This window comes from Colletotrichum acutatum, assembly GCF_030867785.1.
Source record: "Colletotrichum acutatum strain CBS 112980 chromosome Unknown BDZ83scaffold_90, whole genome shotgun sequence".
Taxonomy (NCBI): Eukaryota; Fungi; Ascomycota; class Sordariomycetes; order Glomerellales; family Glomerellaceae; genus Colletotrichum; species Colletotrichum acutatum.
In genome coordinates, this window is record NW_026849084.1 from 112895 (window position 1) to 140671 (window position 27777).

At 50.8% G+C, this 27777-nt stretch overlaps 10 protein-coding genes across 10 annotated transcripts; 6 read left to right on the plus strand and 4 right to left on the minus strand.

The window, feature by feature from the left end:
• Positions 1 to 4470: 4470 nt before the first annotated feature.
• Positions 4471 to 6021, minus strand: BDZ83DRAFT_584512 (general substrate transporter; the record flags this gene model as incomplete). Its single annotated transcript, XM_060505763.1, has 1 exon — positions 4471 to 6021. The coding sequence occupies one exon, from the start codon at positions 6019 to 6021 to the stop codon at positions 4471 to 4473; it is 1551 nt and encodes a 516-aa protein (XP_060361830.1).
• A 1856-nt stretch (positions 6022 to 7877) lies between these two features.
• Positions 7878 to 8432, plus strand: BDZ83DRAFT_654505 (uncharacterized protein; the record flags this gene model as incomplete). The annotated part of the gene is made up of 2 exons (XM_060510723.1): positions 7878 to 7910; positions 8124 to 8432. 2 exons carry the CDS (start codon positions 7878 to 7880, stop codon positions 8430 to 8432), a joined length of 342 nt encoding a protein of 113 aa, XP_060361831.1.
• Positions 8433 to 9926: 1494 nt separating this feature from the next.
• On the plus strand, positions 9927 to 11587 carry BDZ83DRAFT_654506 (uncharacterized protein; the record flags this gene model as incomplete). Its single annotated transcript, XM_060510724.1, has 3 exons — positions 9927 to 10034; positions 10132 to 10522; positions 10596 to 11587. The coding sequence occupies 3 exons, from the start codon at positions 9927 to 9929 to the stop codon at positions 11585 to 11587; spliced, it is 1491 nt and encodes a 496-aa protein (XP_060361832.1).
• Positions 11588 to 11625: 38 nt separating this feature from the next.
• Positions 11626 to 12549, minus strand: BDZ83DRAFT_454479 (uncharacterized protein). The gene is made up of 5 exons (XM_060503173.1): positions 12331 to 12549; positions 12168 to 12267; positions 11980 to 12115; positions 11833 to 11907; positions 11626 to 11772 (listed from the first exon to the last, which is right to left on the minus strand). Coding segments are annotated over exons 1-5 (420 nt in total). The 5' UTR covers positions 12332 to 12549; the 3' UTR covers positions 11626 to 11664.
• A 47-nt stretch (positions 12550 to 12596) lies between these two features.
• On the minus strand, positions 12597 to 14556 carry BDZ83DRAFT_631090 (amidase). Its single transcript, XM_060508882.1, has one exon. The coding sequence runs from the start codon at positions 14433 to 14435 to the stop codon at positions 12759 to 12761; it is 1677 nt and encodes a 558-aa protein (XP_060361834.1). The 5' UTR covers positions 14436 to 14556; the 3' UTR covers positions 12597 to 12758.
• An 805-nt stretch (positions 14557 to 15361) lies between these two features.
• BDZ83DRAFT_584554 (zinc carboxypeptidase) lies at positions 15362 to 16850 on the plus strand (the record flags this gene model as incomplete). Its single annotated transcript, XM_060505768.1, has 2 exons — positions 15362 to 15462; positions 15512 to 16850. 2 exons carry the CDS (start codon positions 15362 to 15364, stop codon positions 16848 to 16850), a joined length of 1440 nt encoding a protein of 479 aa, XP_060361835.1.
• Positions 16851 to 17490: 640 nt separating this feature from the next.
• On the plus strand, positions 17491 to 18786 carry BDZ83DRAFT_631096 (short-chain dehydrogenase). The gene is made up of 4 exons (XM_060508883.1): positions 17491 to 17645; positions 17703 to 18313; positions 18370 to 18445; positions 18499 to 18786. The coding sequence occupies exons 1-4, from the start codon at positions 17585 to 17587 to the stop codon at positions 18675 to 18677; spliced, it is 927 nt and encodes a 308-aa protein (XP_060361836.1). The 5' UTR covers positions 17491 to 17584; the 3' UTR covers positions 18678 to 18786.
• A 1040-nt stretch (positions 18787 to 19826) lies between these two features.
• On the plus strand, positions 19827 to 22953 carry BDZ83DRAFT_721901 (uncharacterized protein; the record flags this gene model as incomplete). Its single annotated transcript, XM_060512418.1, is given in 11 exon segments — positions 19827 to 20114; positions 20160 to 20272; positions 20501 to 20537; positions 20589 to 20671; positions 20693 to 21135; positions 21329 to 21495; positions 21628 to 21676; positions 21698 to 21793; positions 21815 to 21902; positions 21915 to 22173; positions 22225 to 22953. The coding sequence occupies 11 exon segments, from the start codon at positions 19827 to 19829 to the stop codon at positions 22951 to 22953; spliced, it is 2352 nt and encodes a 783-aa protein (XP_060361837.1).
• A 119-nt stretch (positions 22954 to 23072) lies between these two features.
• Positions 23073 to 24470, plus strand: BDZ83DRAFT_785297 (uncharacterized protein; the record flags this gene model as incomplete). The annotated part of the gene is made up of 3 exons (XM_060515625.1): positions 23073 to 23583; positions 23645 to 23981; positions 24105 to 24470. Exons 1-3 carry the CDS (start codon positions 23285 to 23287, stop codon positions 24468 to 24470), a joined length of 1002 nt encoding a protein of 333 aa, XP_060361838.1. The 5' UTR covers positions 23073 to 23284.
• A 1211-nt stretch (positions 24471 to 25681) lies between these two features.
• BDZ83DRAFT_540945 (heterokaryon incompatibility protein-domain-containing protein) lies at positions 25682 to 26470 on the minus strand (the record flags this gene model as incomplete). The annotated part of the gene is made up of 1 exon (XM_060503398.1): positions 25682 to 26470. A coding segment is annotated over one exon (789 nt), but the record flags the coding sequence as incomplete, so codon positions are not given.
• Positions 26471 to 27777: the final 1307 nt, after the last annotated feature.

A 27777-nucleotide genomic window follows, 5' to 3' on the forward strand; every position in this document is an offset into this window, starting at 1 on the left:
GCATTGAATCTAAGTGATGAGCCAAAGTGTGTAATTAAGATGCAAGCTCACCTTTCTTGTTGTTCAATGTATCGACGATTATAGATGTCGTTTTACCGACATATTCGTAATCTAAGACCTACACTAGGTGCATCAAGTTCAAGTATCACATTTCGATGCATGTACTCCCATCCCAGTACGATATAGACCAGAAGTTTGCTAATGTTAAAGGGTGACACGATCCCCCTCAAATAGTGATGTAGTAGGCTTGTACTGTGAACATTAGAGAAGAAGCCAAGCCGTTGGTCGAGTAGCAAGCCGGCGTTGAAAAGGATTGAGCAAGTCACGAGTCGGCATATTGGGGTTTAAGTGTTGTGTATTTGATAAAACCTGGATCAGAGACAATGAAGACGAAACATCGATACGCACTGCCAACAATGAAGAAAAATGTGATCATCCTCAAGTTTCGCTTTCATCTACTCGTATATGTCAACACAATCAAAATGCTCCTTGTCTCTCGATTCAGCATGCCTGTGTGACAGCCCTCTCATTCTTTCTTTCGAGACACTAAGTCGTGCCATAAAGTTGCTCCACCGATGTTAACGCCGGCAATTCCACCGCACATTCACATTGGTGCTACGGCCGTTCGAGGAAACTTGAATACGAGACGTCCGCTGAAGAGACCTGGGCGGATCGCCACGGAAATCGCACGCTTGCCGCACGGAGTTGCCTCCCTTGGAGTTCCCGCCGGCGTTGCGGCACTGCTGCTTTGCTTGCTTTACGAAGCTTGAATCGAAACGACTGTCAAAATTGGACCGTGGTTCGACGGTACAGGTGCTCGCGTAAACGCTGGTGGCACCCAAAAGAAAGAACCAGAACAGGAAGTTGAAGTTCACTGACATGATGTTAGTACCCAACTGTAAGGAGCGAGGAAGTATCTTACTATTGAATTCGAAAAAGAGCAGCAATGATTTGTTGTAGTGCCTGAGTGATGTGTAGATATACAGAGAAGATCGAAACGTTTTGAAAGGTTGAGGAAGAACGGAGGTTTATATGGGTAGAATTAGTACCCAGGCCGTCGATGGAGAGCCGGCTATGTTTTACTTGGCAAGGGCTGCGTAAGATTCAAAATCCGCGTTTGGTCACGTCCGATTGGGAACTTTGCTACCCATCATCATGTTTTCCAGAAGTTGTTTCCTTGATCTGATCCTGAGTGTCTGGCCCGGCCTCTACAGTAATCAGATCCGTGACACAGGATTGGCCATCATGATCGGTTTCGCATTCGAGACGGCGGGATGGGCAAAGCTTAATCATGCCGCCAAAATGGAAGCTTAGCCTTTGCGACGGTGACAATAACTTCTTGCCAAGCCGCTATCGTTGATTGGTCACAAGCTGCGACACGCGCGAGGAGAGCATACTTGATGAACATGGCTATCGAATAATCCACATCCTGTCGTCTAAGAACTAGTTGGGAAGGTGGAAGAGAGAAATAAGCTTGGTAAACTGGAGTGTTTCGTCGAAGTGGCGCGACAGGATTCCTTTGGAGTTTCTTCGCGTTTGAAGTGAACCGCACCATCGCTGCAAGCGCGGAAGCTGCCGCCGTTACATCGTCTGAGATGTATCGTGCCAGTGGGAAATTTCGGCATTGTGGTCTCTAGAGAGGACCTAATTCATTTCACGCGTTACCGGTAAGAGAGACCTTATATTCGCCGAACCGTAAAAGTCTGGGCAGCCCAGCTACTCACGGCTGGCCCGGATCGTTGACGAAGGTTCTTCGTGATCTTATCCCTGATGTAATGCAGGAAGCATCAAGTCGTCGCGCGGCCAGAACAAAGAGCATTCTTGCAATTGAGGTCCAAAATGGATTCTTGGCAGCTGTTGCTCCGCCCATAGGCTTGGATGTGACTGACATATTATTAGTGATCTACGAACCATAAGATCGCAATATACCCCGCGGTGGTGTGGTGACGCGCTAGCAAGCCAACCACGGGTCCCTCCGGATCGACAGTCAAGATCGGAGAAAAAACTCTCTCGGCTCGTTTCCTGCATACCCTCCCGGCTCACCCAGTTCCGTCAATGGTCCGGCCGTAGTGCGACTGGTACTGTAGCCACGCCTGCGAACCTAGATTTTGAGAGATCCCCATATCCAAGAACGGGACGAATGCCAACGGCCAGAAGCTACTCTGGCAGAGGCCGAGCGGGAAGTTGGATGCGGGTTGGCATTTCGGCGGTGTCGATCAACGGTCGGCCGGTGCGCCTCGAAACAAACTCACGTCAAACTAGGGGCCTCCTGGGAAGAGCACACTTAGAGTTCTGAATTGCGGGGCTTACACGCTTCAGCGATAAACGCAACCTCGTGCACCTATCTGCCCTCGTGGTCGTGATCGGCATTGCTTGCTGCCACGGAAAGTTCGGATCACATAATAGAGGTGAGAAAAGCGTAGCCGGCGCCGCAAGATTGGTTGAGGGGATTCCGCCCCTGAGTCCCGGCCTGGGTTGCCGTCACTGAATTCAGGGTCCAATTATAGAGCATCCCGACTACGAGACAATCGTGATGTAACGCAAGCTTTACCATCTCCCACTCGGCGGGCGCGCGGGCAGTGAGTTCTCTTGGCAGAGAGCAGAGTTCCAAAGTCACGATCACTCTGCGTCAAGCACCAAGGCACAGGGCTCAGAGGGAACTTCCACGACGCGACAGCTCCTCCGCTTCGTCCACGCAGGAACACGACTCATACGAATTTTACATGGGGCCATATCCAAGTTCGAGCTGCATGGTTTCAAATACTCAAATCATGTTTGATCTTGGCGATAACTCGATGAAAGTAAAGCAAATATAGACTGATGATCCGCAACGACCTTCCCATGATTCCGAGCTGCTTTCTTGAATAAAAGACCGACCAGCTCTTCTTCGGGTTAAAGTTAAGCTTTTAATTCGAGATTCTGCGTTCTCAATAACAACATATCGGTCAAATCATCTAGACTATAATTTTTAGAGACTGACCGAGGTGAAATGGAGCTCCCTGGATCCGCATTTACAAAAGAGAGTCTTTACAAAAGAGCTGACTCGACAACTGACTGACCCGAGTGGGTGGTAGGAGATGAAACGACTTAGATATGCTACGTATTGTTCTATGCTGGTTTCCAATTTCGCGCCCTAGCGAGAACTCCAGAAAGAAGAGTAGATACCATGAGATGGGTCAGAGTAGCGTTTGCTATGGGCTAGTGACACTCAATATGTCTACCTTATGTATAGACTGGAATAATGCTCAACTCAATTCTGAGAGCCATAGTCGAATTGGATAGTCGAAAATTGGATGGTGTTGCTATCTAGTGGTAATGTTTCTGGCGCGCGGCACTTGGCCTACGTACTTTACCTATGCGGTCTTGGTGGCATTATGGTCACATCCGAGAGAAGAACAGCATATTACCTGCGAGAGCATCTGTCGCGGCTGTTGCTGCTGGTCGTCTCGTAGGAATAATAAATGACTGCCCCTAAGCAGAGAAAACGCAAGCACGACGTGGAGCTTATATTAGGTGAACGCAACAGCGTTTGCGAAACTTAACTTGCCTGATCTTCGGATTGGCTTCGTGTGCCGCTCCCCGGACAATTCCGGCAGGCGGTAGAAGCTTCACATCTCCGGCGACGGCGGCTAGTACCGTTCAGGTCGGGACACAAGCTTGTTCCCAGGTTTTGCTCGGCGGGTGCGACATAAGATCCGCGGGCAATTCGGGCAGCATAGAGCCGATAGCTCTCACCAGGTAGCAGCAGCATGTTAAAACTTTCTCAAGGCTAATTGAATATCTGAAAGCTGGATTACAATTAATCTTCCACAGCGGTTTACCCTAGCTTTGATTTATATTTGAGCTTTCCAGTGCCCAAAACACCACTTACAAAGAGCATCCCTATCCTACGTACGTTCGCGAAATAGGAAACCCCGTCAATTTTGCATATTGTTAGTTTCCTCCAGAACATTGTCTCTAAGCCATAAAGGTGACACGCCGACATTCGCCAGGCCGTAGGAGGTGGTCGGCGGCCGGCTCTCATCAGGTACCCCGATCGAGCTCATGTCGAGCGGGCATTCCCATTGAGGAAATCCGCTCCAAGTCCGTCCACTCCTGATGTTCAGATTTCCCGATACCGAGCTAAGAGGGCAACCGGCCAAGGAAAATGCCAGTATCCTCCGCAGTACAAATTAGGCGGTGGCACCGCGTCACTTTTATTATCCTTCATTCCCAGTCACAAGATGTGAGGTGGCGGCTCTTGTGAGGAACTTAGCCAGTCAAAACTGGGTGTCTGCTAGCGAAGTTTGCGAAATTCGGGCGCTACTTGGTTTCGTAACGTACGTTTATCGGGTCACCACTGATCTGGGCAGCGCGGAGAGAACATCGCCTATCATGACTCGAATCAGTAAATAGACATACTAGCATCAATCTTACTGCGCTGGTACGCGAATGGTGCCAAAGCTACCGCTACAGATGTTGCTACTACATTTATAGAGCAAATTCCTGGTGCTCTGCCGTTGACGGGGCATTCGGCATACCCTTGCCTTTGTCTTCTGAGCTCATTTCTCCCGAGGATTCGCTTTCCGAGAATACATGACTCCTCCAAGCTCTAACAGGTATCCTCTCAGTAAAAAATCTCGAAATCTCCAAACTTGATCTGCCTGCGGTTTCGCCCACACAAAACCATGCCCACAGTATGGAGAGACACGTCGTTCCAGCGTATACAAAGCCTACCATTGGACCCAGTCCAGCATCGTAGTATAAATAGGGCGCGGTTAACGAGACCACCCAGGTCGTCAGGTAAAATATGACGATACTCGCGGACATGATCTTGTTCTGGTTGGGACCAACTGCCATCTCCCGAGCGACGGTGTACGCCAGGGGGCCAAGACCGAAGTTGAAGCCAACCACGACGACAAAGGAAAACACTACAATGACGTATTGTGTCGAAGATGTAAGCGGCTTGACCGCCACGCCGCCGATAATGATGAAGGCCACCAGCATCATCAAGTTGGTGATCATGAGGTTGGTACGGCGGCGCACTTTGTTGACAGTGATTATAGAGGCACCCACGGCGAAAATTTGAACAATATTGGTGATCAGTTGAACGAGGAAAGGGTCGCCCAACCCAATCGCCTGTACGAATACAACACCATAAACGTAGAAGAACAGAATGCCGCAGATCTGTTGACTGACCATGGCTCCAGCCGAGTAGATCAACTTGCGTCTTTCGATGGGATCCGTTATCAGAGCTCCCCATGAAGAGAACTCGGCATGTTCCTCTTCGATATTTTTGGCATTTTCAGCTGTAGCCATATCCTCTGAGGGGTCGTAGTTCGGGTTGCTCTGATTGATCTTGCGAAAACTTTGCTCGGCCTCTGTGCCACGGCCCTTGAGAACGTACCACAGCGGGCTCTCCGGGATGAAGGGAAGAAGGGCGGCCATGATTAGAGGAAGAATGACAAGGCCTCCCATAGGAATACGGTATCCCAGAGAGCTTGCGATGCTCTTGGTCCCCTGGTTAATCGCGGACGCGCATAGCTGAGACCAGGATTGGAGAAATTGGAAGCACATGAGTGCTGGTCCTCGGATGCCCAAGGGTGCAACTTCACCGATGTACAGCAATGAAGTGACGGTGAACTGACACACTCCAAGGCCAATCAAGATGCGTCCTACCACAAGCAGGGCTTCTGAGCTGATTGTGTCTGCGACTTGACAAATGCCGCCGATGAATATGCAGAATGAAGCCAGCCAGAACGTGGACTTTCGGCCGTAGCGATCATTGAGGGGAGCGGCAATCATTGCGCCGAACAAGTCGCCAATGTAGATAGCGGAAGCTGTGAGAGACTGGAAGGACGAAGAAAGAGCTATCCTGCCGGTGGCATCACGGACGTCTCCGTAGTCATTCTTGAACTCCTGCATAGCCAATACACCGTTGTAGTACGTATTGTCATATCCATAGCAGAGGACTCCAATTGCTGATACAGCGCAATAGAAAATTGCCCATTTGTGATGTACCCAGGGGGTTCGTAGTGGCATTTTCAAGTATGAAAGCCGGACGTTTGGCCAGGATGACGGGTGTTTCGAAAGCAGTGGCGTACGGCAAGGGAGGAATGATAGGAGAGAGACAAGCTCAGACCACAAGAAAACGAGATGATGAATAGGTCGCCTGAAGAACTCGAACCAGACAGTTGGGAGCGGATCATGGTTCCAATTTAAGGAAATCCCATCCGGGGCATCTGGGGGAGTTGCGGGGTGCAGGTCTGGGGAAGGTTGTTATTGTAGACATCGGAGCAATACATGGATGCGGAGAGACTTGTACGATCCGGGGAGGCCGATTGTGCCTCCTGAGATTTACCAAATGCGGACGTCCGACGTGAAAGCTGCCGATCGAGCTTTCATGCGGCAATGCTTGCTAGTTGTTACGTGACCCCAAATTCGATGGGAGGTCGGACTGACAAATAAAGCGACTTTCAGCCGTCAAAACCTCGGGATGAGGTCTCGGACGACTGAGGCAAGCCTTTCCTTCTGTAGGACTTTAGCACCATGATAGTAAACATGTTGTACATTGAGCTCGATGACTTGATCCATTTGTTACCCTATGTCTATGAGTTCGTGTAGGATAAACAACCTAGACCTTTCCTGGTTTCGCACTTAGGGTGCAGAGCTGGAGGGATACCATAATACCGTCACTTCCTCGCTGGAACATGCAATTTGACGTGCTGGCTGTGCCCAGGCCGACACTTTGATCTCTTTCCGCGGAGGCATCCGCTATTACTACTCAGGCCTAGCCAGAATTGAAAGTGCTCCAGGATTCTCCCGTCTTGTCCTTGTGACCGACAGAAGCTTCTCTTTAGGTTGAAGAAGGGCTTTTCTCGCCGGCACATTGGATCCCATACTCGAGCGGGGTCAAGAACGGAGTGACCCCTGAGACCCTCATGGCCTCGATCATCGATAGCACGCCTAGTTTTGGAGGCCACTTGATCTTATCCAAAGAAGCAGGTCAATGACGGTGTCAGCAACAGCACTTTGGGCGAGACAACGCCTCGTATATGACCAATATATGTCATATCGACTCTCCCACACACGTTCAGTGCCTCCTGTACTTGATAGCCAAGGAATTTCTTCCATGCGAGCATAGAAGCTTTGCTTGGACTAGGAGTTTCGTACTACTTCCATATGGGGGTTCACTGTGTATAATGAAGTCTGGAGAAGAGGCTGTGTCAGACACTTCATTTCCTACACCTATGTCTACTGCATTCAGGTATGAGACTTTCAAGGGAAGGTTTGCCTCTACATAAAATCGACATTTTGAGCAGCTGGCAGTACATATATATATACAGTTAGCGAAACAAGTGGTAGATGTTGACGTTTCCATGGAGCCTCTAGTGACATGAGAGTTGTGTTATGATTGGGTGCTTACTAGTACGAACTTCCAGGCAACCGGCCAGTCAAGCAGATTCTTAATAATGCGACCATCCCCATAAGCCGAAGTATCACGATACCCAGAGTAATTTTCATGCGCCCTGAAGTGTGAAACTGTCTTTCATCTTCGTCTCGATCTGTCGGCGACTACTGTATGCTTCTGTCACCCCCACATGCCGAAGCCAGACGACAACCTGAGAAAATGCGAGTGCTGCTTTCATACCTAGTTGTAAATTTGGCTTCTGAAAGTTAGAATTAGAAGTCATGGCCAATATAGATTCATCTAGCTTTTACTAGTTTAATGGTTTAATAGGATAAAGTCATGGGCATTGCGTGTGATAATCCGTCTCAAAAGGGACCCGCTCCGCACATTCTTTAAATCAAGTGCGGACTTCCTACTTGGGCACCAGTTGTGACGTTTGTGTTTGTTGCGAAGTCAGTGCCAAGTAAACTGAACCCGCTATCATCGCATGAGACTCAAGAGTGAGCATCCAACTTGTCACGTCAGTTGCGGGCTTTGAGTAGAATTAAGTTCAGTTCTAGTCGGCTTCTGTGCAAACTCCGCCTACCCAATGGGTATAAAGAATGATCACAGAATCAGGTTTTTGATATGTTGGACAAGACGAGTGGCGAGACTACCAAACGAGAATATGCAAGTATTACCTCTCAGCCGCAGAGCATTAGTTTGGAAGTTGGCTGACATGCCTTCTTTATAGATGCCTGCCTATGCTATAGAAAACGCCATCACTACTGAGTCTTTGACGGCGGACGCCATCGAGAAAAGTGCCTTTGATAACAAGATGAAGATCTTCTACGAGTATTGGTACTCCATGGGAGTCCGCGGAGACAACACCCTAGAGTACGCCGAGTTTCTCGGGTACATTGACGGCACTGAGCTGTACCCTGACTTTCAGCCCATCACGTTTGAGGCTTTCCTGAAGGAAATCCTTGATGGAAAGTCGGTACCTATCTATCGCGCTCTCGAGGAAAATGTAGCCAAAGCCGAAAAGAAAACTAAGGCATGAAACTGTAGCTCGATATGTTTATTAGTATTATTTACTATTTAACCCATAGTACCTTAGTTAGATAAGTCCTTGGAACTAGTTTTGGGGCGACACAGAAACATTCTATTCATACATTCGCGACACGAGGAAAGTAACTGAGGTTAGTAAATTCTATTTAGGATCTTTAGTACCCTGGTGAACATTCTTTGTTTTTGTTCATCTTAAGTTACGCAAAGAGCCAACGTAGTAGTCTTCCTGAGGGAGCGGGGACTTAGACCACCTTACTCTCGATATACTATGGTGATGTCAAACAAATCTCTTTAGATGTCAGGTAACGTGAAGTATTGAGAGCGTTAACTAACACTAATATCTGCCCCTTCTCTGGTCTTTTACATGCCGTCCATTCACCACACCCAGCTCACGTAAGTCAAAGGACCACAAGAGCAGTCAATAATGTGGCGGGAAATATTAGGATGAAGTTCCAGGGACGGGTTGCTCCGCCTTCAACTTCCAGAGGTTGTCGAAATTTAGAGTACGCCGCTAAAGTTAACCGGATGCAGGAACCAAATCCACGCGGGGCAACACCCAGGCTCCATGCCGCTCTAATTCCCGTGGTGGGGACACGGAAAGTCCCCTTTACCGCGTGTCCGCACCCTCCATCAGTGAACAACTCAATTCTACTATGGGTTCAATTGCTCTCTCTACCTATGTTCCGTAATAGGAATACTTGGTCTTTGGGTTTTGGATTTACTAGGTGCACCGCCGTTCTCCTTCTCAGCTTTAAGCAGTTCGACACTGTTACGTCCAAGCTGCCCTCCTTACGATTAGTTGAATTGAATGGGAAGCCTGTTTTTTAAGCTACTTGAATTCCAAGACGTCATTTCTAGAAGGTAGATCTCTCATGAAGACTTGGCGGTAGTCAAGCAAACACCTTGTCAAACGACAAGAAGACCACCAAGGCTCAAGCCTCTTAGCCTCCTGGAACAAGACACCAGGTGAGTTAGAGTTTCGAAGAACCACAACAGACTACAGGATCCGCCGACTATGCGAGAGGCCCCGTGAATCTTCATGTAAACCGAATACGCGACCATCCAGATGGAATTGCTAGGCTTCAATTCTCAGCATACACCTGTCAAACTTTGCCCCTGGCAATAGAACCACCTAATCGTAAGATGATCCTGTCAGCATGTTGGCCAATTGCAGCTTTCCATGAGGAGCCTTGACGGCGGCAAACGAGCCTAGCCGAAGCGCGTGGCTTGGATTTAAGACTTTAACGATATTAACTTGGCAAACCTTAGTGAGGGCTCAACTATTGACATGCCGTCCCGATTAGCCCGAACTGAACTGCGGATTCTTATGCTAGAACTCCGCACTCTCGCTTACACAAAGCCCAGAGTGATCCCTGGTCATGTCAGGGCTACAAGTAATACAAAGATGGCAAGCTTCCGACAACCTGCGAGTTGCCATAGCAGACTTGGTCAACCATCGTGACAGTACCAGATAAACGCACAAGCCATGTTCCCATCAACGCATTCCATTTCGTTCCTCCTTGTTGTAGCAACGTCTAATTTAGCCGCCAGCTCTCCGGATGCTACCGGCAGCTACAAGGGTTGCACCGTCACAGTAAGTCAAGCTCCTCAAAGGATCTTGAATCAGGAGAGTACTAAGGTACTGACCGAAGTGATAGTGCGAAACTCTCGCGACGAAATTCCCTAATCAGGTCTACCTCGGTGCAACCAACGGCACGGACTATGTGGCGTCCCGGGAAGGCTTCTGGTCAACCATCCAAGGCGACGTATCTCCCTCCTGCTTCTTTCAACCTGTCAGTGCCACCGAGGTTTCAGTCGCTCTCAGAGATATCCAGAGCACGGGTTGTCAGTTCGCAGTCAAAAGCAGAGGTCACTACTCCTACACAGCTTCGACGATTGAGGGAGGTCTCGTGATTGACCTGGTTCGGCTCAACAGAATCACACTGAGCGAAGACAAGGGCTCGGCGATCGTGGAGCCCGGAAATACTTGGGCTTCCACATATGAGAATCTCCAAAAGTCTGGCGTGACTATCCCTGGCGGTCGGATGTTTGGTGTGGGTGTCGGTGGGCTCACTCTTGGTGGTAAGCCAACCTCCGTATCCAAGTCTTTGGCCCAATGTCTCTGGGTACTTTACTTATACGGACGAAAGTGGAGTCTCTTGGCTCAGTAATCGCTACGGATGGACTTGCGACAACGTGATCGAGTTTGAGGTTGTCGTGGCCAGCGGTGAGATTGTGACTGCATCAACAACATCAAACCCGGACCTCTATTGGGCCCTTCGAGGAGGTGGCAATAACTTCGGTGTTGTCACCAAGTTCAAGTTCAACACATTCCCGCAGGACAAGATGTGGTACGCAAAGCTCCGTTACAATGCCACTGAGAACATCACGGCAAACGCGGCATTCGCGGACTGGGGTACCGTTCAGTCCCCCAAAGATCTTGGCAACGCCGCGGTTTTGTCCTGGAACGCACAAGCCAGTGGAGCTCCCGTTGGCGTCGCGATCTTAGTGCACCAGAAGACGTTTGACAATAACACCCATCCTCCCGTCGTCGACAAGTTCTACAACTCTAAGCCATCAGCCATCGAAACGGTCAACGTCTTCCATGCAGATATTGCCGAGAACCTTCTGTTCCCCGCCAGCATCTTGCGAAGTTCTTTGTGGACCACGTCATTTATCCTGGACGCCGACTTGCTGCAAGTAGTATTCGAGATCTGGAACCAGGAAGCCAGCGCACTGGCTTCCATCTCCATCCAGCAGATCCAGATCCAGGCCATCACCAAATCTCAGTTCGAGTTGATGCAACGAAGCGGCGGTAATCCTCACGGACTCGGGGAGCAGTCGCAGCCTCTTGGCTTTGTGAACCTATGGGCAAGGTGGGAGAACAGAAAAGACGACGATGCCATCTACAGAGCTCAGAAGCGCACGGAAGAGAGAATCAACAAGGTGGCGGATGAGATGGGCCTTGCTTCGGGATACAAGTACACGAACTACGCCAGCCAATTCCAGGAGCCGTTCGCTGGTTATGGGCAGGCCAACAAGGAACGCTTGAGGTCAATTGCTGAGAAGTATGATCCAAGCGGCGTTTTCCAAGAACTCTCCCCTGGCGGCTTCAAGGTTACGAAAGGTGCCCCTCAGATCCTCTGAGTGGATTAGTAGGAGGTGTGAAAGCCAAATTTGTCTATAATTCAAGTTTGCGTGATAGTTCTACTTTTTCTAATGATTTACAACTTGGACTTTGTGTCTTCCTCACGGCCCTTCAGGTTCGGGTGGGGGACTCTGACGGGCCGGGTAACGGCATAGAAAGCAAGGCCTTCTGAATTGGTGGAGAACTGGAGAGAGAGAATAGATCGTGAGCATCGAAGTTATCAAGAAGTGGAACCAAAACTTACCTTGACCTTGGATCCGACGTGGAAGAAAGCAAAGTCTCCGGGTACTAGGTGGTGGGTGATCCCAGTAGCTTCATCCTGTTGGAGCCACGCTAGTCAGCTCCCTATCTCTTGTGCCCCAGAGCTTTACACGGTTACGAAGTGACTTACCAAGATGTCGATCTGACCGTTGAGGACGTACTTGGTCTCTTCAAAGTTGTAGTGCGCGGGACGAGCGGGTCCTGCGACAATCTTGTAGAAACCCGAGGTGAAGTGAGCAGGTGAGTCCTTTGTGTTTGTTCGGATTCTAGCAAAGTCTCAGTAATTATTTCCCACTTCATACATAAAAGATTTCTTACGAGTGGAAATCGGCAACAGTCGCGTTCTCGCCCTCCGGGAGGGGGATATACTCGTGGCCGGCGCCCTTGATAACGGTGAGGGGGACTAGGTTTCCAGACACTGATAAAACCAAGGTCAGTTACTTGTATTCTTGAGTACCCAGTGATGCACAGACCAACTCACTTTTGATTTGATTTTTAGGTTGTAAGTTGAATCAAGGAATTTATTTGTTCACTTTTCATTTGAAGCCCATTGATATACGACATCGGTATCTTAGATCGGGTGCGCTGCCGACAGGGTCTCGGGGCTTTCTCGGAGTGCGGGGAACCACTGTGATGTGATCGGAATCCGACCCGGAGGGCCAGCATTCAGGGCCAATTATATACCCGCCGCCGTAAATCGGTGCGCGGGGTTCCGGTAAAGTCCCGAAAGTCAATCAGTGATGTGATTGTGGCTTGCCTATTTGAAGACGCAATTGTGAGGAGTTGTGCTGTCATGGAGGACATTGAATGCCGTACTATGGTAGCTATCTTAATGTACATACATCAATCTTAGGACATGACTTGGCGTCATCGTTGACTGCGAGTCTGTCTTGCAAGACGACTCTCATGTCACAATTCCAGTATGTTTTCCACCTCAGCTCTGTGTCTGACGATGTCCTCTAAGTCGGTCTTGGGTTTGATGTAGGGCTTGATGACCTCCCGAGCCTGGACCTTCTGCTCAAAGGCGTACGCGATGCTAATCAGCGTTTCCTCACTGAACGGAGCCCCCGCAAAACCAATGCCAAAAGGTAAGTTCGGTGCCACGGCATTGAGCGTTCCAGTCTTGTCCTTGACAATGTCAGTATCATCCGGATGCCTTCCAAACGGTACCGATATCACCGGCGTACCGGATATGGCAGCATTCATTACAGCAAACGCCGTCGGCAGGACTATCGCGTCTAGGGAATGATTCTTGAGAGCTCCTGTGTATCCTTGAGGCCCAGTGAGGTACAGAAGCCGGAGGTGAACATTCCAGAATTCCGGATCTGTGTTTCGCAGACCTTCTGCTAGGTTGTTGTCCCATGAGAGTGTGTTCTTCTCAGGCCATTGCTCGCGAGGGTCATGCTGGGTCCAATCCCGGAGCTCACGAAGCGTGGTGATATTGTACGGATTGAACGCCAATTGCCCGAAGTACTTTTCTATGGCAACGGCGAAATCTGCGTGAAGGCTCTTGATCAGGAGCGCGGAGATTTCAGTCGCGTTGTACCCTGGCAGAACGATGTCGTCTATGATTTCCGCACCAGCGGATCTGAGAATGTCGACGGCCGAGTCGAATACCGTGACCGAGTAGTTGGAGGGAGGGGCGTCTTGAGGGTCGTGTAGCACATGTCGCGGAATTCCCAATCTCTTGCCCAGCAGTCCCTCTTTAACGCATGCTGCGGCGTAGTCTGGTGTTTTCGGGAAAGGAAATGCGGACGTGTAGTTATCGCTGGGATCCACCCCGGCGATGGCTCCCAGGAGATGAGCAGCATCTTTCACAGTCCGAGCGATAGGTCCAACAACATCTTGGTGCTCCGAAATGGGCACAACGAGGTACCGTGAGGTGAGGCCAAGAGTCGGCTTGATGCCCACAACGTTGTTGACGTCACTGGGTAACAAAATCGAGCCGGCTGTCTCAGTCCCCAAAGACGCCCACGCGAGACCGACCGAAGACGCGACGCCGCTGCCCCCCGACGAACCCGATGGGTCTTGAAAGGGGTAATACGCGCCCAGGGTCTGACCGCCATACGTTGACCACCCATTGCTCGAATTGGAGCTCCGGCATTCGGCCCACTGCGACAGATGTGCCTTGCCGAGCAGAATCGCCCCCGCTTTCCGGAGCTTGGCGGCGACAGTGCTATCTTCGGAGACTTTAGCGCCGAGGAGAGCGTAAGAGCCGGCCGTGTTGTTCATCTTGTCTGCCGTTGCAATGTTGTCCTTGATCAGGACCGGGATGCCGTGCAAAGGGCCGAGAAGCGGTCCGCCTTGTCGGCGGAAAAGGTCCAGAGTTTCGGCGATGGAGACGGCATCCGGGTTGATCTCGGTGACGGCATTCAGGGTCGGCGTAGTCTCTTTTATGCGCTCGATGTAGGCATTAACGAGGTCGACGCTGGTGAAAATACCACTATGCAGACCATGGTTGAGGTCGTCGAGTGTAGCGTCGAGGAGCGACGGAATCGCGCTGGCTGGTTTCTGTTCACATGTTGTCCACTCCGAGGACGGCCAAATGAGGCAGATGACCGCTTTGAGCAGTGAGGACGACAGCATAGTCGAAGCCTCGAGTTCGAGACCGGCCACGGTGCCAAGACGTGATACCAATGGCAAACAGTTGTTGTGGTCTATTCAGTGCTCGTCGTGCGCGGGGTTTTCTCAGGTAGCCGAGTGATTTAGATCATTGTAGCATTCACTATCGAGGCCAATCGACCGCGTGGAACACGAGAGGATGGCGCAAATTTGCGGTCCTTAGTCAGTCGTCTTACATGCATGGAACGTACGTCACAGTAGGAGCAAACGTAACGAAAAGACTCAAAGGATCTTTTGTTTCTGAGATTCTGAGGAAGCAAGAAATGCTGATAACCTTCACAGAGCCTTACTGGCTGAGAAGGCGCAAAAATCAACCCCAAGAAATAAGAATGAAGGAATCGAACCTGGTGTCGCGAATTCCGGCAGTCGTCACCCCACATCGGAAGCGGGAACACGACGAGGAGGTCCACGCGATCGGTTCTCGCCGCTGTTCGCAGCCGTGGAGGAAGGTGACATTGTAAATTCGTGCTAGACAAAGTTCCTTGAACGCGGTATTTCAGGCCATTTACCGCTTTACGTACGGGGCGCCGTTTGCTCTCATATGAATGATTCGAACCACCTACCAAGATCAGAAGAGCGCTATGCCTGTTGGGGCAGGTCGCCTGAACGATCCTCAAGCGTGGCCGGGGGATTTAAGCTTATGATTGGCCACGATGATAGCTAATTTTGTGGGCATAGAGACATGGGGTAGATTTCAAGAGTGAGAACTGGTTTGTGAGTAGCCAGTTGCTTGAATGAGATGTTGTGGCCGAGACAAAGCCAGCCGTTGTGGACATCATGGAAACGACTATGAAAGCAGGCCCAATCCCCCATCTCCTTAAGCATACTTGGCGACGGGCCGTTCCACTTGCATCCTTCGCATCCTTCCGCTTCCCATCGTCTCGATCACCATGAAGTATTCTCTCATCGCGTCGCTGATTCTCCAGAGCACTGTTGTGCTTGGAGAGTTGCTCCCTGTGTACCTGCAGGGGCCTTCGCCCGAGAGCTTCAGGTAACACCTCATCATCAACTCATCCGACCTCGACACTAACAGAGTACAGGGACATTGTCCGCAATGACACTCTTGACTTTGGCTGCAGAGCTGTTGCCAAGCCCAGCGAGGATGGAAGCCACTACAAGCTCCACGCCTGGCTCACTGAGGAGCAGATTGACTATCTCTCCAAGGAGTACGAGCTCGTGCCCGAGGTGTCCATCCACAGAAGAGACTTGAGCAAGAGAGCCAACGCACCCATCGGAACCGGCGACCGCTTCAGCGCGGGAACCATCTCCCCCGTCGGTCTTGGAACCCAGGCTTCAGGCACCACCATCTCCAGCATCATGAACGTTGCTGAGATCAAGTCGGCCTGCGACGCCCTTGTCAAAAACTACGGCATCGGATCTCTCACTCTGCCGTACAAGACTTTCAACGGCGCCACCGAGTACGCCTACTACGTCGGCGCCGGAACTGACAAGTCAAAGTACCACCTGTACTTCAGTGCTGCCGTCCACGCCCGTGAGCGCGGTGGACCCGACAACATCATCTACTGGATTTCAGATCTCCTCGCCGCCAATAAGTCCGGTAGCGGCCTGACCTACGGCAAGAAGTCCTACACCAACGCCCAGGTCAAGAGCGTCCTTGCCGCGGGTATTGTCTTCTTCCCCCTTGTGAACGCCGATGGTGTCGCCTACGACCAGTCTTCGGGCTCCCTTTGGCGCAAGAACCGCAACACCAAGTCCGGCTCCAGCGGCAGCTCCATTGGTGTCGACATCAACCGCAACTTTGACTTCCTCTGGAACTTCAAGAAGTACTTTGACTCCTCCGAGGCGCCCGCCTCCACCTCGCCTAGCTCCGAGGTCTTCTACGGCACCGCCGCCGAGTCCGAGCCCGAGACCAAGAACCTCGTCTCCGTCTACGACTCCTTCCCCAAGATCCGCTGGTTCATGGACATCCACTCCGCCGTCGGCGACCTCCTCTACAGCTGGGGTGACGACGACGACCAGACCACCACCTCCACCATGAACTTCCTCAACTCCGCCTACGACGGCAAGCGCGGCCCCGTCGGCGACTCCGCTTACAAGGAGTACATCCCCTCAACCGATCTCAGCAACATTAGAACCGTCGGTACGGCCATGGTCAACGCCATGAAGGCTGTCGGCGGGCGTGCCTACACCTCTATCCAGGCCGTCGGCTTGTATCCCACGTCCGGTGCCAGCGACGACTACTCCTTCTCACGTTTCTGGGCCAAGCCCGGCGTCAACAAGGTCTACGGATACACTCTCGAGTTTGGCCCCTCTGGTAACTTCTACCCGACCTCAGCCGAGTTCAACACCAACATTCTGGACACAAACGCTGGCTTCATGGACTATGCTCTGGCTGCCATTAGCGTTGGTCTGGAGTAAATTATGTGATGGATACCATCCAAATTCTTCATGTACATATTTTGCCATGGCGTTGAGCAAGGGGATGCACGCACATACTGCATGAAAGCTGTTGTCCATGACTGTTACGCAATTGAACGACTTATTAGTCATGACCTGAAATACCTTAGTATGCAACTTCCTTGCAGCAGCAGAAGATGGGTGATACCGTGATATTAGCTTAAATGGCTACTTACCTGAGCATTGAGTATCCAGCGAATCCATGGAGTGCTATTCGCGAGTGGTCACCGCAACTAGTCTTGTCTACTCCCTGCCCTTCTCGCAGATCCTATGCGAAATTATTTAGAAGGCTGGCCTAGTCAAATAATTCTGCGCTTAATCGGCGAATTCGTGATGACATGATACTCCGTTGAGGAAGGATGACAGAAAGGGATTTTTCCAAGCTTGGGCGGCTTCATAAAGAGACCCTATATTCTGACAAATATATGTACTCTACGTGATTTTTACCTTATTGAGGGAGTCAACAGAGCTCTTATCCGGTGAGCGTGCGGTTATCACACAGGATAATTAGTGTTCATAGGCGGCGCCACCAGTGGCGCTATGAAATGGGGAAGTCCGGCGTGCGATCCTAGCGTGTGATGACAGCCGAACCATACCTCAACCTCATTGTCAACAAACCCTGAAACTTGTGACGATACAAGCTTAGGCATGATCACTTGGGCAACTTGATTGATGCGTTGAGTACAGTTCAGCTGATGATAATTCCACAAATGGCGTCCGAACCTCAGCAACCTTCGGCCGGCCCGCCTCGCAAGGGTACCGACCCAGATTTCGTCCCATGTTTAAGCCTTTGCGGACACTAATCGATCGCAGTTGACGTCTTCACTGGGAACGTCATCCATCACGACACATATCCTGAGATCAACCCAGTCACGGCTTCCAACTGCACTGGAAAAGCAGTCCTCATAACCGGGGCAAGCAAAGGGCTTGGGAAGGCATTAGCAATCGGCTACGCCGAGGCAGGCGCATCACTCATTGCCGTCGCCGCTCGCTCAAATGTCTCGTCTACCGTCACCTCCATCATCGAGGCTGCAAGGGCTGCTGGGAGGGCAGAGCCAACGGTATTTGCCCTCGAGATGGACGTGAGCAGCACGCCGAGCGTAAAGGCGGCCGCAGAGCGACTTACGGCCGAGTGGGGACGCCTGGATATCCTGGTCAACAACGCGGGCTATATGGCTCCCTTCAACTTGCTGCTTGATGCCGACGACGACGAGTACATGAAGGCATGGGATGTGAACTACTGGGGCACATATCGTGTCACAAAGGCGTTCTTGCCGCTGTTACTCAAGGGTGGCGACAAGACGATTGTCAATATGTCTTCGGTGGCGGCTCACTTCATGGGTGCTGGAGGAGGAGCCTACCACATTTCCAAATTTGCGCTGATACGGTTCACCGAATTTGTTCAGGATGAATATGGTGATCAGGTAATAAATATCATTAACAACCGCAGGTTTGAGATCATGAACTAAGTGTGTGGAAGGGCGTCCTAGCATTTTCTATTCACCCCGGGGGAATTCCGACAGAGTTGTCTTCGAATCTGCCAGAAAGGTTGCAATGTGAGTAGGCCACACCCGTAAAACGTGTTGATCTAGGTCTGACTGTGGGATAGTTCGAATGCGGGATACCCCAGAGCTTGCTGCCCATTCTATCCCATACCTTACTAGTGTCAAGAGGGAATGGCTGGGAGGTAGGTGGATTAGCTGTATGTGGGATATGCCAACGCTCGTAACGATGGAGAAGAAGATAGTGGAAGGGAATCTCCTCAAATTTGAGTGCAGCGGCTTGTAGAGAAACGTACATTAGTTGGCCTCAAGATAAAGCAAATTATCGATGCATCATGCCTTCCAAACTTTTGATAGAAATTCAAGCTGGATGCGTGAAAAGCTCAGAATAAAGGTGTTCCGTGTTGGCTAACATGAAGTTCAGAAATACCTAGGACCTCATCCGAGAATGCTGTTGTTGGCGCACTTTTTTGATCCGCCTATTAAACCATTCCTCGAGCCATGGTATTACAAGCCAAAAGTGTGTAAGTGCGAACATGGCACTAGCATTTGCGGTGTCTGGAAGAGCGAAATAGTGTTGAATAATCCCCTCATCCCACATCCAGACAACCGCCGAAACTGCTGCAAACAAAAGGACTACCAGGAAGACCTCGAGAAGGAAGTCCCCTGGAAGTATAATGGACATGAAGTAAATCCACCCCGCAAACAATCATACTGCGGCGATGTAGTTCATGAGGGGTCCGAGTGCCCAAGACAATGTCTCAAAAGGCTTGAGAACAAAGTTGGTGAAGAGCACACTAGGCCATCGCACCCAGCTTCTGTGGTCTTCTGTGAAGGGAATGCCTTCAAGCTCGCCACTGAGATTCCGATTCTCGTTGAAATATGTGCCCTCTTCTATGGCTTAACGTATCAGCATTATACTAATACATTGGACAAAAAGACTTACCAGCTGAAGATAGATCACTATTCCATTGCGGATCCTGGAAATTGAATGTCCAAGATGTTATCGGCGGCGAGGTGCCGAGTCTGCCTTTTGGCCTTCGCATAGAGGGCTATTTGAGATTGGGATAGCCTATCGGTAGAGAAGGAGGGAACAAGGACGAGCTGTCAAGTGTTTTTTTCCTAGGTGACCTTCAGCATTTTGTAAAGAAGGCTTTGGCGACTTTAAAAAGCCACCTCGCTCTTTCTTGGTGATGCACCGAATGATTAAATCCAATGAGAGTCAGGGGCAAGCCAGAGTTTAAGAGTCTCATAGTGGAATGTAGGGGAGATTTGGCTGGTATTTGCGAACTGTCTCTTGATACATGGAAGAGGCAGCAGGCTGCAGCCCTTAAGCCTTGGCTGTTTGCCTGGCCTGACACGATATATCAGCCGCATTCCCGCCGAATATTTGTCCCTCCGCCCCTTCCCAAACACGACTTTGTAAGGGATAATCATGGCTGAGCTTGCATACATATCGCTGGCTATCAATCTGCTCCAATTTGCTGAACTTGGTGCCAAACTAGTTCGCGGCGCCCTGGAGCGGTACAAGTCTGCTGATGGCTTAACTATCCATGATGAGATGTTTATAGCTGATGCCCGGCGTCTGAGACATCTTGCGGGTGTTATCCTGAACAATGAGTCAGATACAACGAAGACAACAGAAAGTCCGATACTGCGCTCCATTGCCCAGAGATGCACTGAGGATGCTGCTGTGTTGATTGAGATCCTCGACGCATTAAAGGTGGATCCAACTCCAGGACAAAACTTATACGCAAGGAAGTTACAGAGCTTTGAGCAAGCGATAAGGTGTATGTTGAAAGAGCATAAAATACGGGAGTTGGAGTTACGGCTTGGGAGTCTCCGCAGAGAATTGCAACTATTTCTCACCCATGCTGCAGGGTAAGAGATCGCAATCAGCGGCTAGGATATTCGAGACTAACAAGAATCATGCAGAACAGCACAAAAGGAGATTCAGCCCCTTTTCAGAAGATTAGAAGATCAGAACAACAGCCTCGAGGCCAAGGCTACTGCCAGACTGGACGACATCGTTAGGCGAATCGACAAGACGACACACGTCATACAAAAGACCGTACCCAATGGATTTCCAGACCAGATATATCTCCTCAGGGCTGAGATCGATGATTTAAACGAAGAACAACAGCACGTGAGAACAAGACACCACATACTACGCAGTTTGAAATTTGATCAAATCAAGGCGAAGCAGGAAGCAATCAAGGAAAAACACAGAGCGACGTTTGACTGGGTTTTCAGCCATGATGATACCTTATTTCCCCAATAGTTGGAGCCAGAGAAGGGGAGCTTTTGCAGAAGAGGAAAGCCAGGAAGTGGCAAGTCTATCTTGATGAAGTTCCTCGTCACTCATCCGGCGACGAGAGTGAAATTAGGAGCCTGGGGCAACGGCTACACTATGGTAATAGCGTCTCACTATTTCTGGAACGCCGGTAGCTCCATGCAAAAGTCACAACGTGGCTTGCTCCAGACACTACTATACGAAGTGTTGAGGAAGGTTCCGAGTCTCATCGACCGTGTCTGCAGTCGGCGCCGGTCAGCCCTTCAACACAAATTGATGGAATCATGGGGAATGGAGGAGCTTCTAGACGCTTTTGCATTACTCGCTACTCAGACGGATCTCTCTGTGAAATTTTGTTTCTTCATCGATGGTCTCGATGAGTATACGGATCGAGCAAAGCGGTATGACAACACATTTGAGGATGTTGGAATAACCACGACTGGGACCAAACGTACGACATGTAAAGAGTGACTGAGCACCTGCTCAGTCACGTGGATGTTCCGACACGTGACCCGCTCTGGTTGCGTACGAGGACACATCCCGAAACACTCTACCTCTCGTGTAAACTAAGGAAGATCATCACAGAATAGAATCACTTCTTTGATCGCCAATTTATCACCGGGATCTGTGTACACATCCCCCAGTCCGTCCAACAGAGGATCTTCTTCGAGTTATTCAAGACTTAGCATCTTCGCCTTCTATCAAGATCTGTGCTTCGAGCCGCCCATGGGATGCCTTCCTGGACGCTTTTGGCGCCCAGCCATGGCAACTTCGAATGGAAGACTTGATCAAAGACGACATCCGCACCTATGTCACGGACACATTGTGCAACAGCGATGGCTTTGCGGCCCTTACAAAATAAGATGACCGTTGCCCTCGAGTAGCTGAAACAATTGTTGACAAAGCTCAGGGTGTTTTCCTGTGGATATACCTTGTCGTGAAGTCTCTGAAGAACGACCTTGCAAAAGGAGACACGTTCAGAGAATTAAAGAGTCAAGTTGACGAGCTTCCAGCTGATCTGGAAGAGTATTTCCAGCACATGATCGAGTCAATAGACCCGATATACTGGGAAAGCATGGCCCGCATTTTGAGAATCATGATTGAATCTGGTCAAGCACTACCCCTTCTAGCCTTCGAATTTCTCGAACAGGAGGCGGAAAGCGCGAGATATGCGTTGCAAATGAAGGTCTCCTCCATTTTGCCCGAAAACGTGGAAATGTTACATGACAGAATGAAGAAGCGGCTCAATGCGAGGGGCAAAGACCTGCTCTACGTCACCTTTCGTCCAGCCAAGAAACCATTTCTTCAGTACCAAGTCGACTTTTTGCATCGAACTGTGAGAGACTTCTTCATTGATCGAGATGTCATTGAGGAAACAAAGGCCAAAAGAAAGACTTCCCACTTCAACCCGGCACTTTCACTCTGTCGGATCATGCTGGCCCTTGTCAAAACGGTGTCCTATGCGGAAATAGCGGTCGATTACAACGAGGTCTTTCTTTTTTCTGACGGGCTGATGTAACATGCTCGCACAATTCAAGAGGCATATCTTAACAACAGAGAGACTGCCGATAACAGGTCGCAGTGTCTCTTGGATGACTTGGAAGATATGTTCAATCTGCTAGACGCACTAGATCATACGAATACATCGAATGCCAGGGACAAGAGTGTCCACTGGACTAACTTCAGAGATATCCCGAAGGGCAACTTCAAGGAAAAGCGACAGAAGAGCTTTCTCGCCTCTGCTATACAAGCGAGACTACCGTTGTATGCGAAGCATAAGACCAACACGAATCTTGATCAGGCCAAGAAGAAAATGGGCCGACCGTTGCTAGATTATGCTTTGCGACCAACCACCGTGACACCTCTTGAACTACCTACTCAAGAAGGTCCAGTCCGAGCCATGGTTGAGTCTCTGCTACAAAACGGGGCTGACCCGAACCAGACAATTGAGCTGTATGGCGGGAAGACTCCTTGGCAATCTTTTCTCTCTGTCTGCTACCGCCATAGTCTTCAAGCCGACAAGCCAAACCTTGATGCAGATGAGATTACAGACACAATTGTGGCGATGTTGCTGTCGGGGGCAGATCCTAAAGTCAGAGTTGATCTTCAGGGCGGTGGGAAAGCAGATATCCTAGGGGTTGCGCAAAGACTGGAGCTTTCTAGGGCAAAGATTGAGAGGATCAAGAGCGTGATGCATATTGGTGGAAACTCGAAGCAGCTGGGCTTCATTGGAACCCTCAGTTCTTGGTGGTGGAAAAAGTCTGAATAGCTCACTCGTGGTGTTTGGAAGTATCAAGACAGACAAGGAAATCAAAGACAGCACTCACGGAAACACGACATGATTGACAGACAAGTTATGGGTAATCTATCGAGACTGAACTTCGAATGCATGACTTGACTACTCCGGGTGAGGAACCGGCGAGAGCCTCACACCTTGGTCCAGCAAACTCTAACACCACAGCCTCTTCGTTACCTGATCCTTCTCATCATATTCGTCAATTTCAGCAAAGAATACTCCGGCAAAACTGACAACTAAGAGCCACTAGTCACCGCCGCGCTTGCCATCGTGGAGAACCTAAGGAAGCCACTCATGCTGGCACATGCTCATGCCGATACGCGCTCTCACATTCAGTTCAATGCTGGGGCTGTTTCCCTTCCCCAAGGGTCCTTCCACCGCCGCTAGTTCCATCTCCAACCGCGGTCCTTCCACGTCCATCCGACCCACCCCCAATTCTCCCCAAGTCCCAAGCCGCCATCTCACTGTCGCGGCACCCTCCACCGCATCGATAGCCATCCCAATGGCGAGCATCATTATCCGACAGGATCCGGGATCCATTTACCGACCTGGACGAACCAACATTGGCTACAGCATTGCCAGCGAGGATAGCAAGATTGGAGAGTTCGTCATACAAACTCATACGCGAAATCTTTCATGTGGAGCTAGCTAACACTCGGTATAGACCAGGCTCTCAGGTCGACGATGATTCTTGGATGGAGTTCCTGACAGACGAGGCGATCGAGGACCTCACCCTTCCTGACCAGGATCCCGGGATCGAGGTAGATGGACTCGCTTCGAGCGATGCCCGGCCCGACGCGTCGGAGGAAGTCATTGACTTGGTCGAGGAGGTGAGCTTGGAGGACGAGGTCGACGTAGAGAACCAGAAGGATGAGGGCCGTGAATCCATTGCTATCCGTTTCCGAACTGTAACGCCTTCCTTCCTAGCTTCCCGCTCTTGCAATATTGACCTTCAGGTACAGGGACCTCCCAGTCTCATGTTGATGGACGGCATCCCCAGGGTAAGAGCATCACCTTCATCGTCCCCCTTGTTCAAGGAAACACGCTCTAACTATATACCACTATTCCAGAACCCCGACAAGCTCTACTCATCAGCGGTGCCACTCGACCAGCGTGCGAAGTAGGACTCCACGTTGGACAGCTTCCGAGGCTTCTACGATACCATGGGCAACCCCGTCTTCCAACGTGACTACGACTACGAGCCCGCTCTGCCCCCTCACCTCCGTCGCCCCATCTTCGTCGACTGGGCCGAGCCCTTCAAGAGCCCCGTCTACGCTCTTCGGTACCTTGCCGAGATTGCCGGCGACTACTACACCGTGGCTCTCACGAACCAGAGAATCAACATGCAGCAACGCCCGCAGACACCAGGCGCTCAGAGCGCCTTGCAGTCGCACCTGCTCTCGCCTGCTGCCTCGCATATCGCTACGCCCACGCGCACGCCGGCCCGGAAGCGCCTTCGCTTCTGCGACGATGTCGTTCGCACCAGTTGAGGAGATCCCATAAACGAGGATGCGCTCATTCTAAATAGAGCTCAGAGAATTGGCAGTCCTGCAGCATAGGAGGACCGGTAAAGGATGACAAAATGAATACATGAGAGCATACTTTTACAGCATGCGGGCTTGATAGCATCAGGAACCAAAACCAGTCTCAGCAACGGGATACATATAACCGCGTTGGTTGATACTTGGCTCTGGAATACGATGTCCTCTTTGATGGCGCCCCTCCAATCTCAAGGCGATGCTTCCCAATCATCAACTCGAAGGATCAGAACAGGCCCAGACTCGCTAGGTTTGACTGCTGCCCCGAGTATGTAGCGCTGTCCCGAGAGTATCTGGAAAGACCGATCAGACCACAAAGTACCATTGAAAGTGTTCTTGATCTTGCGCCAGGAGTCAGCATGTACGACTGCGTTGTGCTCGACAAAGTCCAGCATCTGTGGCTGATCCGTCCCTAGACTACATGTCATGGTCCGACCGTCCGCCTCAAGACGCACCCCGACCACGATATCGCGCACGAACGTTCTCATAACGGAGTCTAGGGTCTCGGTAATGCGGAGCACGATGTACGTGATGCTTTGTTGCTCAACGTAGTAGATCCATCGATTCGGACTAATACTGCCGGTGTTGAATGTCTGGCCTGCGGGGTCGGACTTGTGGACTTGAAGCGCAAGGGCGTGTCTCCCCTCCATGGATATCCTGAAAGTCTTGGAAGATGCTTGTCCGATAGCACCTTCGCGGCCAACTTCTGGCCCGACCAGACCATAAGAAGTTTCCATTGATAGATACAGTGGCTCGGGAAACACATTAGCAATTCTAGCCGTGATCGGCATAGCGCGGATACGGCCTGCGTTAGATCTAACGTATAGTCCGATCTCCGGGTCGACGCACTTGACTTCGATACACAAGTAGAACTCTTTGATGTATCCATCGCGTGAGAGGGTGAGGATGTATCGAGTCCACAGGTAACGTGCCCCGATAGTGTTGGGTGAGACGTAGACTTCTGGCAGCTGAACGTGCAGACCTCGGCTTGTGACTGTGGGAGGTACCGGCTTCGGGGTATCTCCAAGGTCTCCGAAGTTCGAATACCCAGCCTCAGACTTCAGCGAGACTTTGGGAAGGTATTTCAGACTCTTGACATCATCCCAAGTCAACTCAGCGTCACGCACAGGTAAATCGCCGGGGAAATAGAGGTGAACTCTTTCGAAAGCGGCAGGACTTTGTGCAAGGACGCCTGATTGGCCTCTTAGAGGGTATACCTGCGTCCAGAGGAGAATGCTCATGTCTTCCGAATTGCGTATGATCTCTTGCTGGAGACGGACGAAAGCTCGATCACCTTCTCCGTACAAAAGTGGAATATGGATGTTGAAAATGCCCAAGAGGCAATAAGCGATGTCCTCCTGTCGCGTTGTCTTCCTTTTCGAAGCCCAAGACATGCGTTCGGCTACGGGCAAAGATGATATTGAGGTGTCGTGCGAAAGAATGTCACGTCGGATTCCCGTCCTGTTATGCAAGAGGTACTCGAGGGAGGACTTGGTTCCAACTTCGTTCCAGTCGCAGTCATAGAATTCGATGAGCCTGGGCGCAAGTAGCTCTTGGAGGGTCCAGCCTCTCGTAAACCACTTGGTAGACTTGAATGCCAAGTAGTCCAGCCGGCCAGGCTTCTGAGCCGGCAGGTCGCTCAGGTAGACGTAGCAGACAGTCGCGCTTTGATACCAGCGGAACATGGAATTGATGGCTTCGGAGAGGTCGGCACTCGATGTTTTATCGATGCAGCACGTATCAATCCAGACCCAGGTGAAGCCGTCCCGGAGGGCTTGGGCACAACATGCGCGGACCTTGGCGAACCCCTTCCTAAAAGCATAAGAAGAACTGGCGATATCTTGCAGGGTAACCTCGTCTTCTTCCCAGGTGTGCGAGAGGATTGCGTAGATTGGGATGCTGTAGCCGAAGAACTCATGGAGCTGAAGACTGCTGGCGTTTAGGAGCATCATTGTCGGAAAAGCCCACGGCTAGCAATCGTGGACGTAAAGAAACGAAGAACAATAGGAAATACACCAGATTTGTGAGCTCTCAGTTCATCTACCGGATGGCGATAGTCAGAGATTCCGAAAACCCATACGCACACTTGGGCGGTGAAACAGCCGCAGCATGTCGAACACGGCGCCACACGCAGCGTCGGCGAATCAATACGGTATTGAATACCGCTGTGGTACTGGGCAGCATTCACTTTTGTGAGCATATCCTCGGTCTTTGGCCTGACTACCATGTCAGCACCGAAGCATCCGGACATCTTACTCTTACTCATACAGAGACAAAAAGGCTATACAACGATTGCAGGCGCAGGTCTGACTGGAATAGTATCAGGCTGGCCCTGGGTATTCTTCTGGCGTTGTTGAACCTTTCCAAGCTCAATATGTAGCCACGTGGGAATCCGAGGATAGCGACTCCAAGAGGTTCAAATGGCAAAGCAGCAGCCACATGGGGCTGAGTTTAGCGACGAGGGGTCTCAAGCAGGCTCGCTGCGATTATGGTGCAGCTTTGGACGTGGACTGCTGTCGGTCATCGACTGAAGCCTGCTCCGATCACGAGGTATCCATACCCGTATTGTTTAGTGCATACTCAGCCAGCGAGCGAGGTAAGATGAGAAGGGGCGAGCTGGGCCTCATGATCTCATCACCGAGGCTGCTGTTCCGCCCAGCGGAGGAGTGAAGGCCTAAGGTAGTCGAAATGTGCTCTGACTGGGGTGAGAATGGATTACCGTGCGCTAGACGTCATCAGCCCTCAAAGTCACCAGGGGCTGGCGGGCCGAGTGCAGTGGCAGCTGTCTCATCTCCCGATGGTCATGAGGAATGCACTTGGTGTTGAATGTCATTGTTTTGAAAGCCACAGAAGCAAACAATGATGAGCTGGCTTAGTGTTTCCTAGGCGACGCAGCTTACAGCTTGAAGCTTGTTCAGCCAGAATGCAACATCAGATGCAAAAAGATCATAGAGGGATAACATGCAATGCACCCGATGGATGTGAAGGAGAGGGAGCTTCAGAGGAGCAGCCAGTGACATGTCACGCCTGAAAACTCTGGGACCATCCTCAGGCACAAGTGGAGTCTAGCTGGGATACGTACCGCCTTACATAAGATGACCTGTGATGCAATGGCCCAGGAAATGCGGGTCTACAGCTCCAGGAAAGTGCCAGGAGGGGCGAGCTACAGGGCGGGGTACCCCTCTTTCGCGCCTGCCTTCCCCCCAGCTCAGCTTCGTCACACCTCACCTTACCAGCAGACGGCAAGAGCAACAGGCCA

Coding starts and splice junctions, on each gene's coding strand:
- BDZ83DRAFT_454479 (XM_060503173.1), bottom strand. Junction 12,116..12,167: donor ACTGTTGCCGATTTCCACTC/GTAAGAAATCTT, acceptor AGACTTTGCTAG/AATCCGAACAAACACAAAGG. Junction 11,908..11,979: donor ACGGTCAGATCGACATCTTG/GTAAGTCACTTC, acceptor TGGCTCCAACAG/GATGAAGCTACTGGGATCAC.
- BDZ83DRAFT_631090 (XM_060508882.1), bottom strand. CDS start 14,435: ATGCTGTCGTCCTCACTGCTCAAAGCGGTCATCTGCCTCATTTGGCCG.
- BDZ83DRAFT_631096 (XM_060508883.1), top strand. CDS start 17,585: ATGATAATTCCACAAATGGCGTCCGAACCTCAGCAACCTTCGGCCGGC. Junction 17,646..17,702: donor GGCCGGCCCGCCTCGCAAGG/GTACCGACCCAG, acceptor AATCGATCGCAG/TTGACGTCTTCACTGGGAAC. Junction 18,446..18,498: donor TCTGCCAGAAAGGTTGCAAT/GTGAGTAGGCCA, acceptor ACTGTGGGATAG/TTCGAATGCGGGATACCCCA.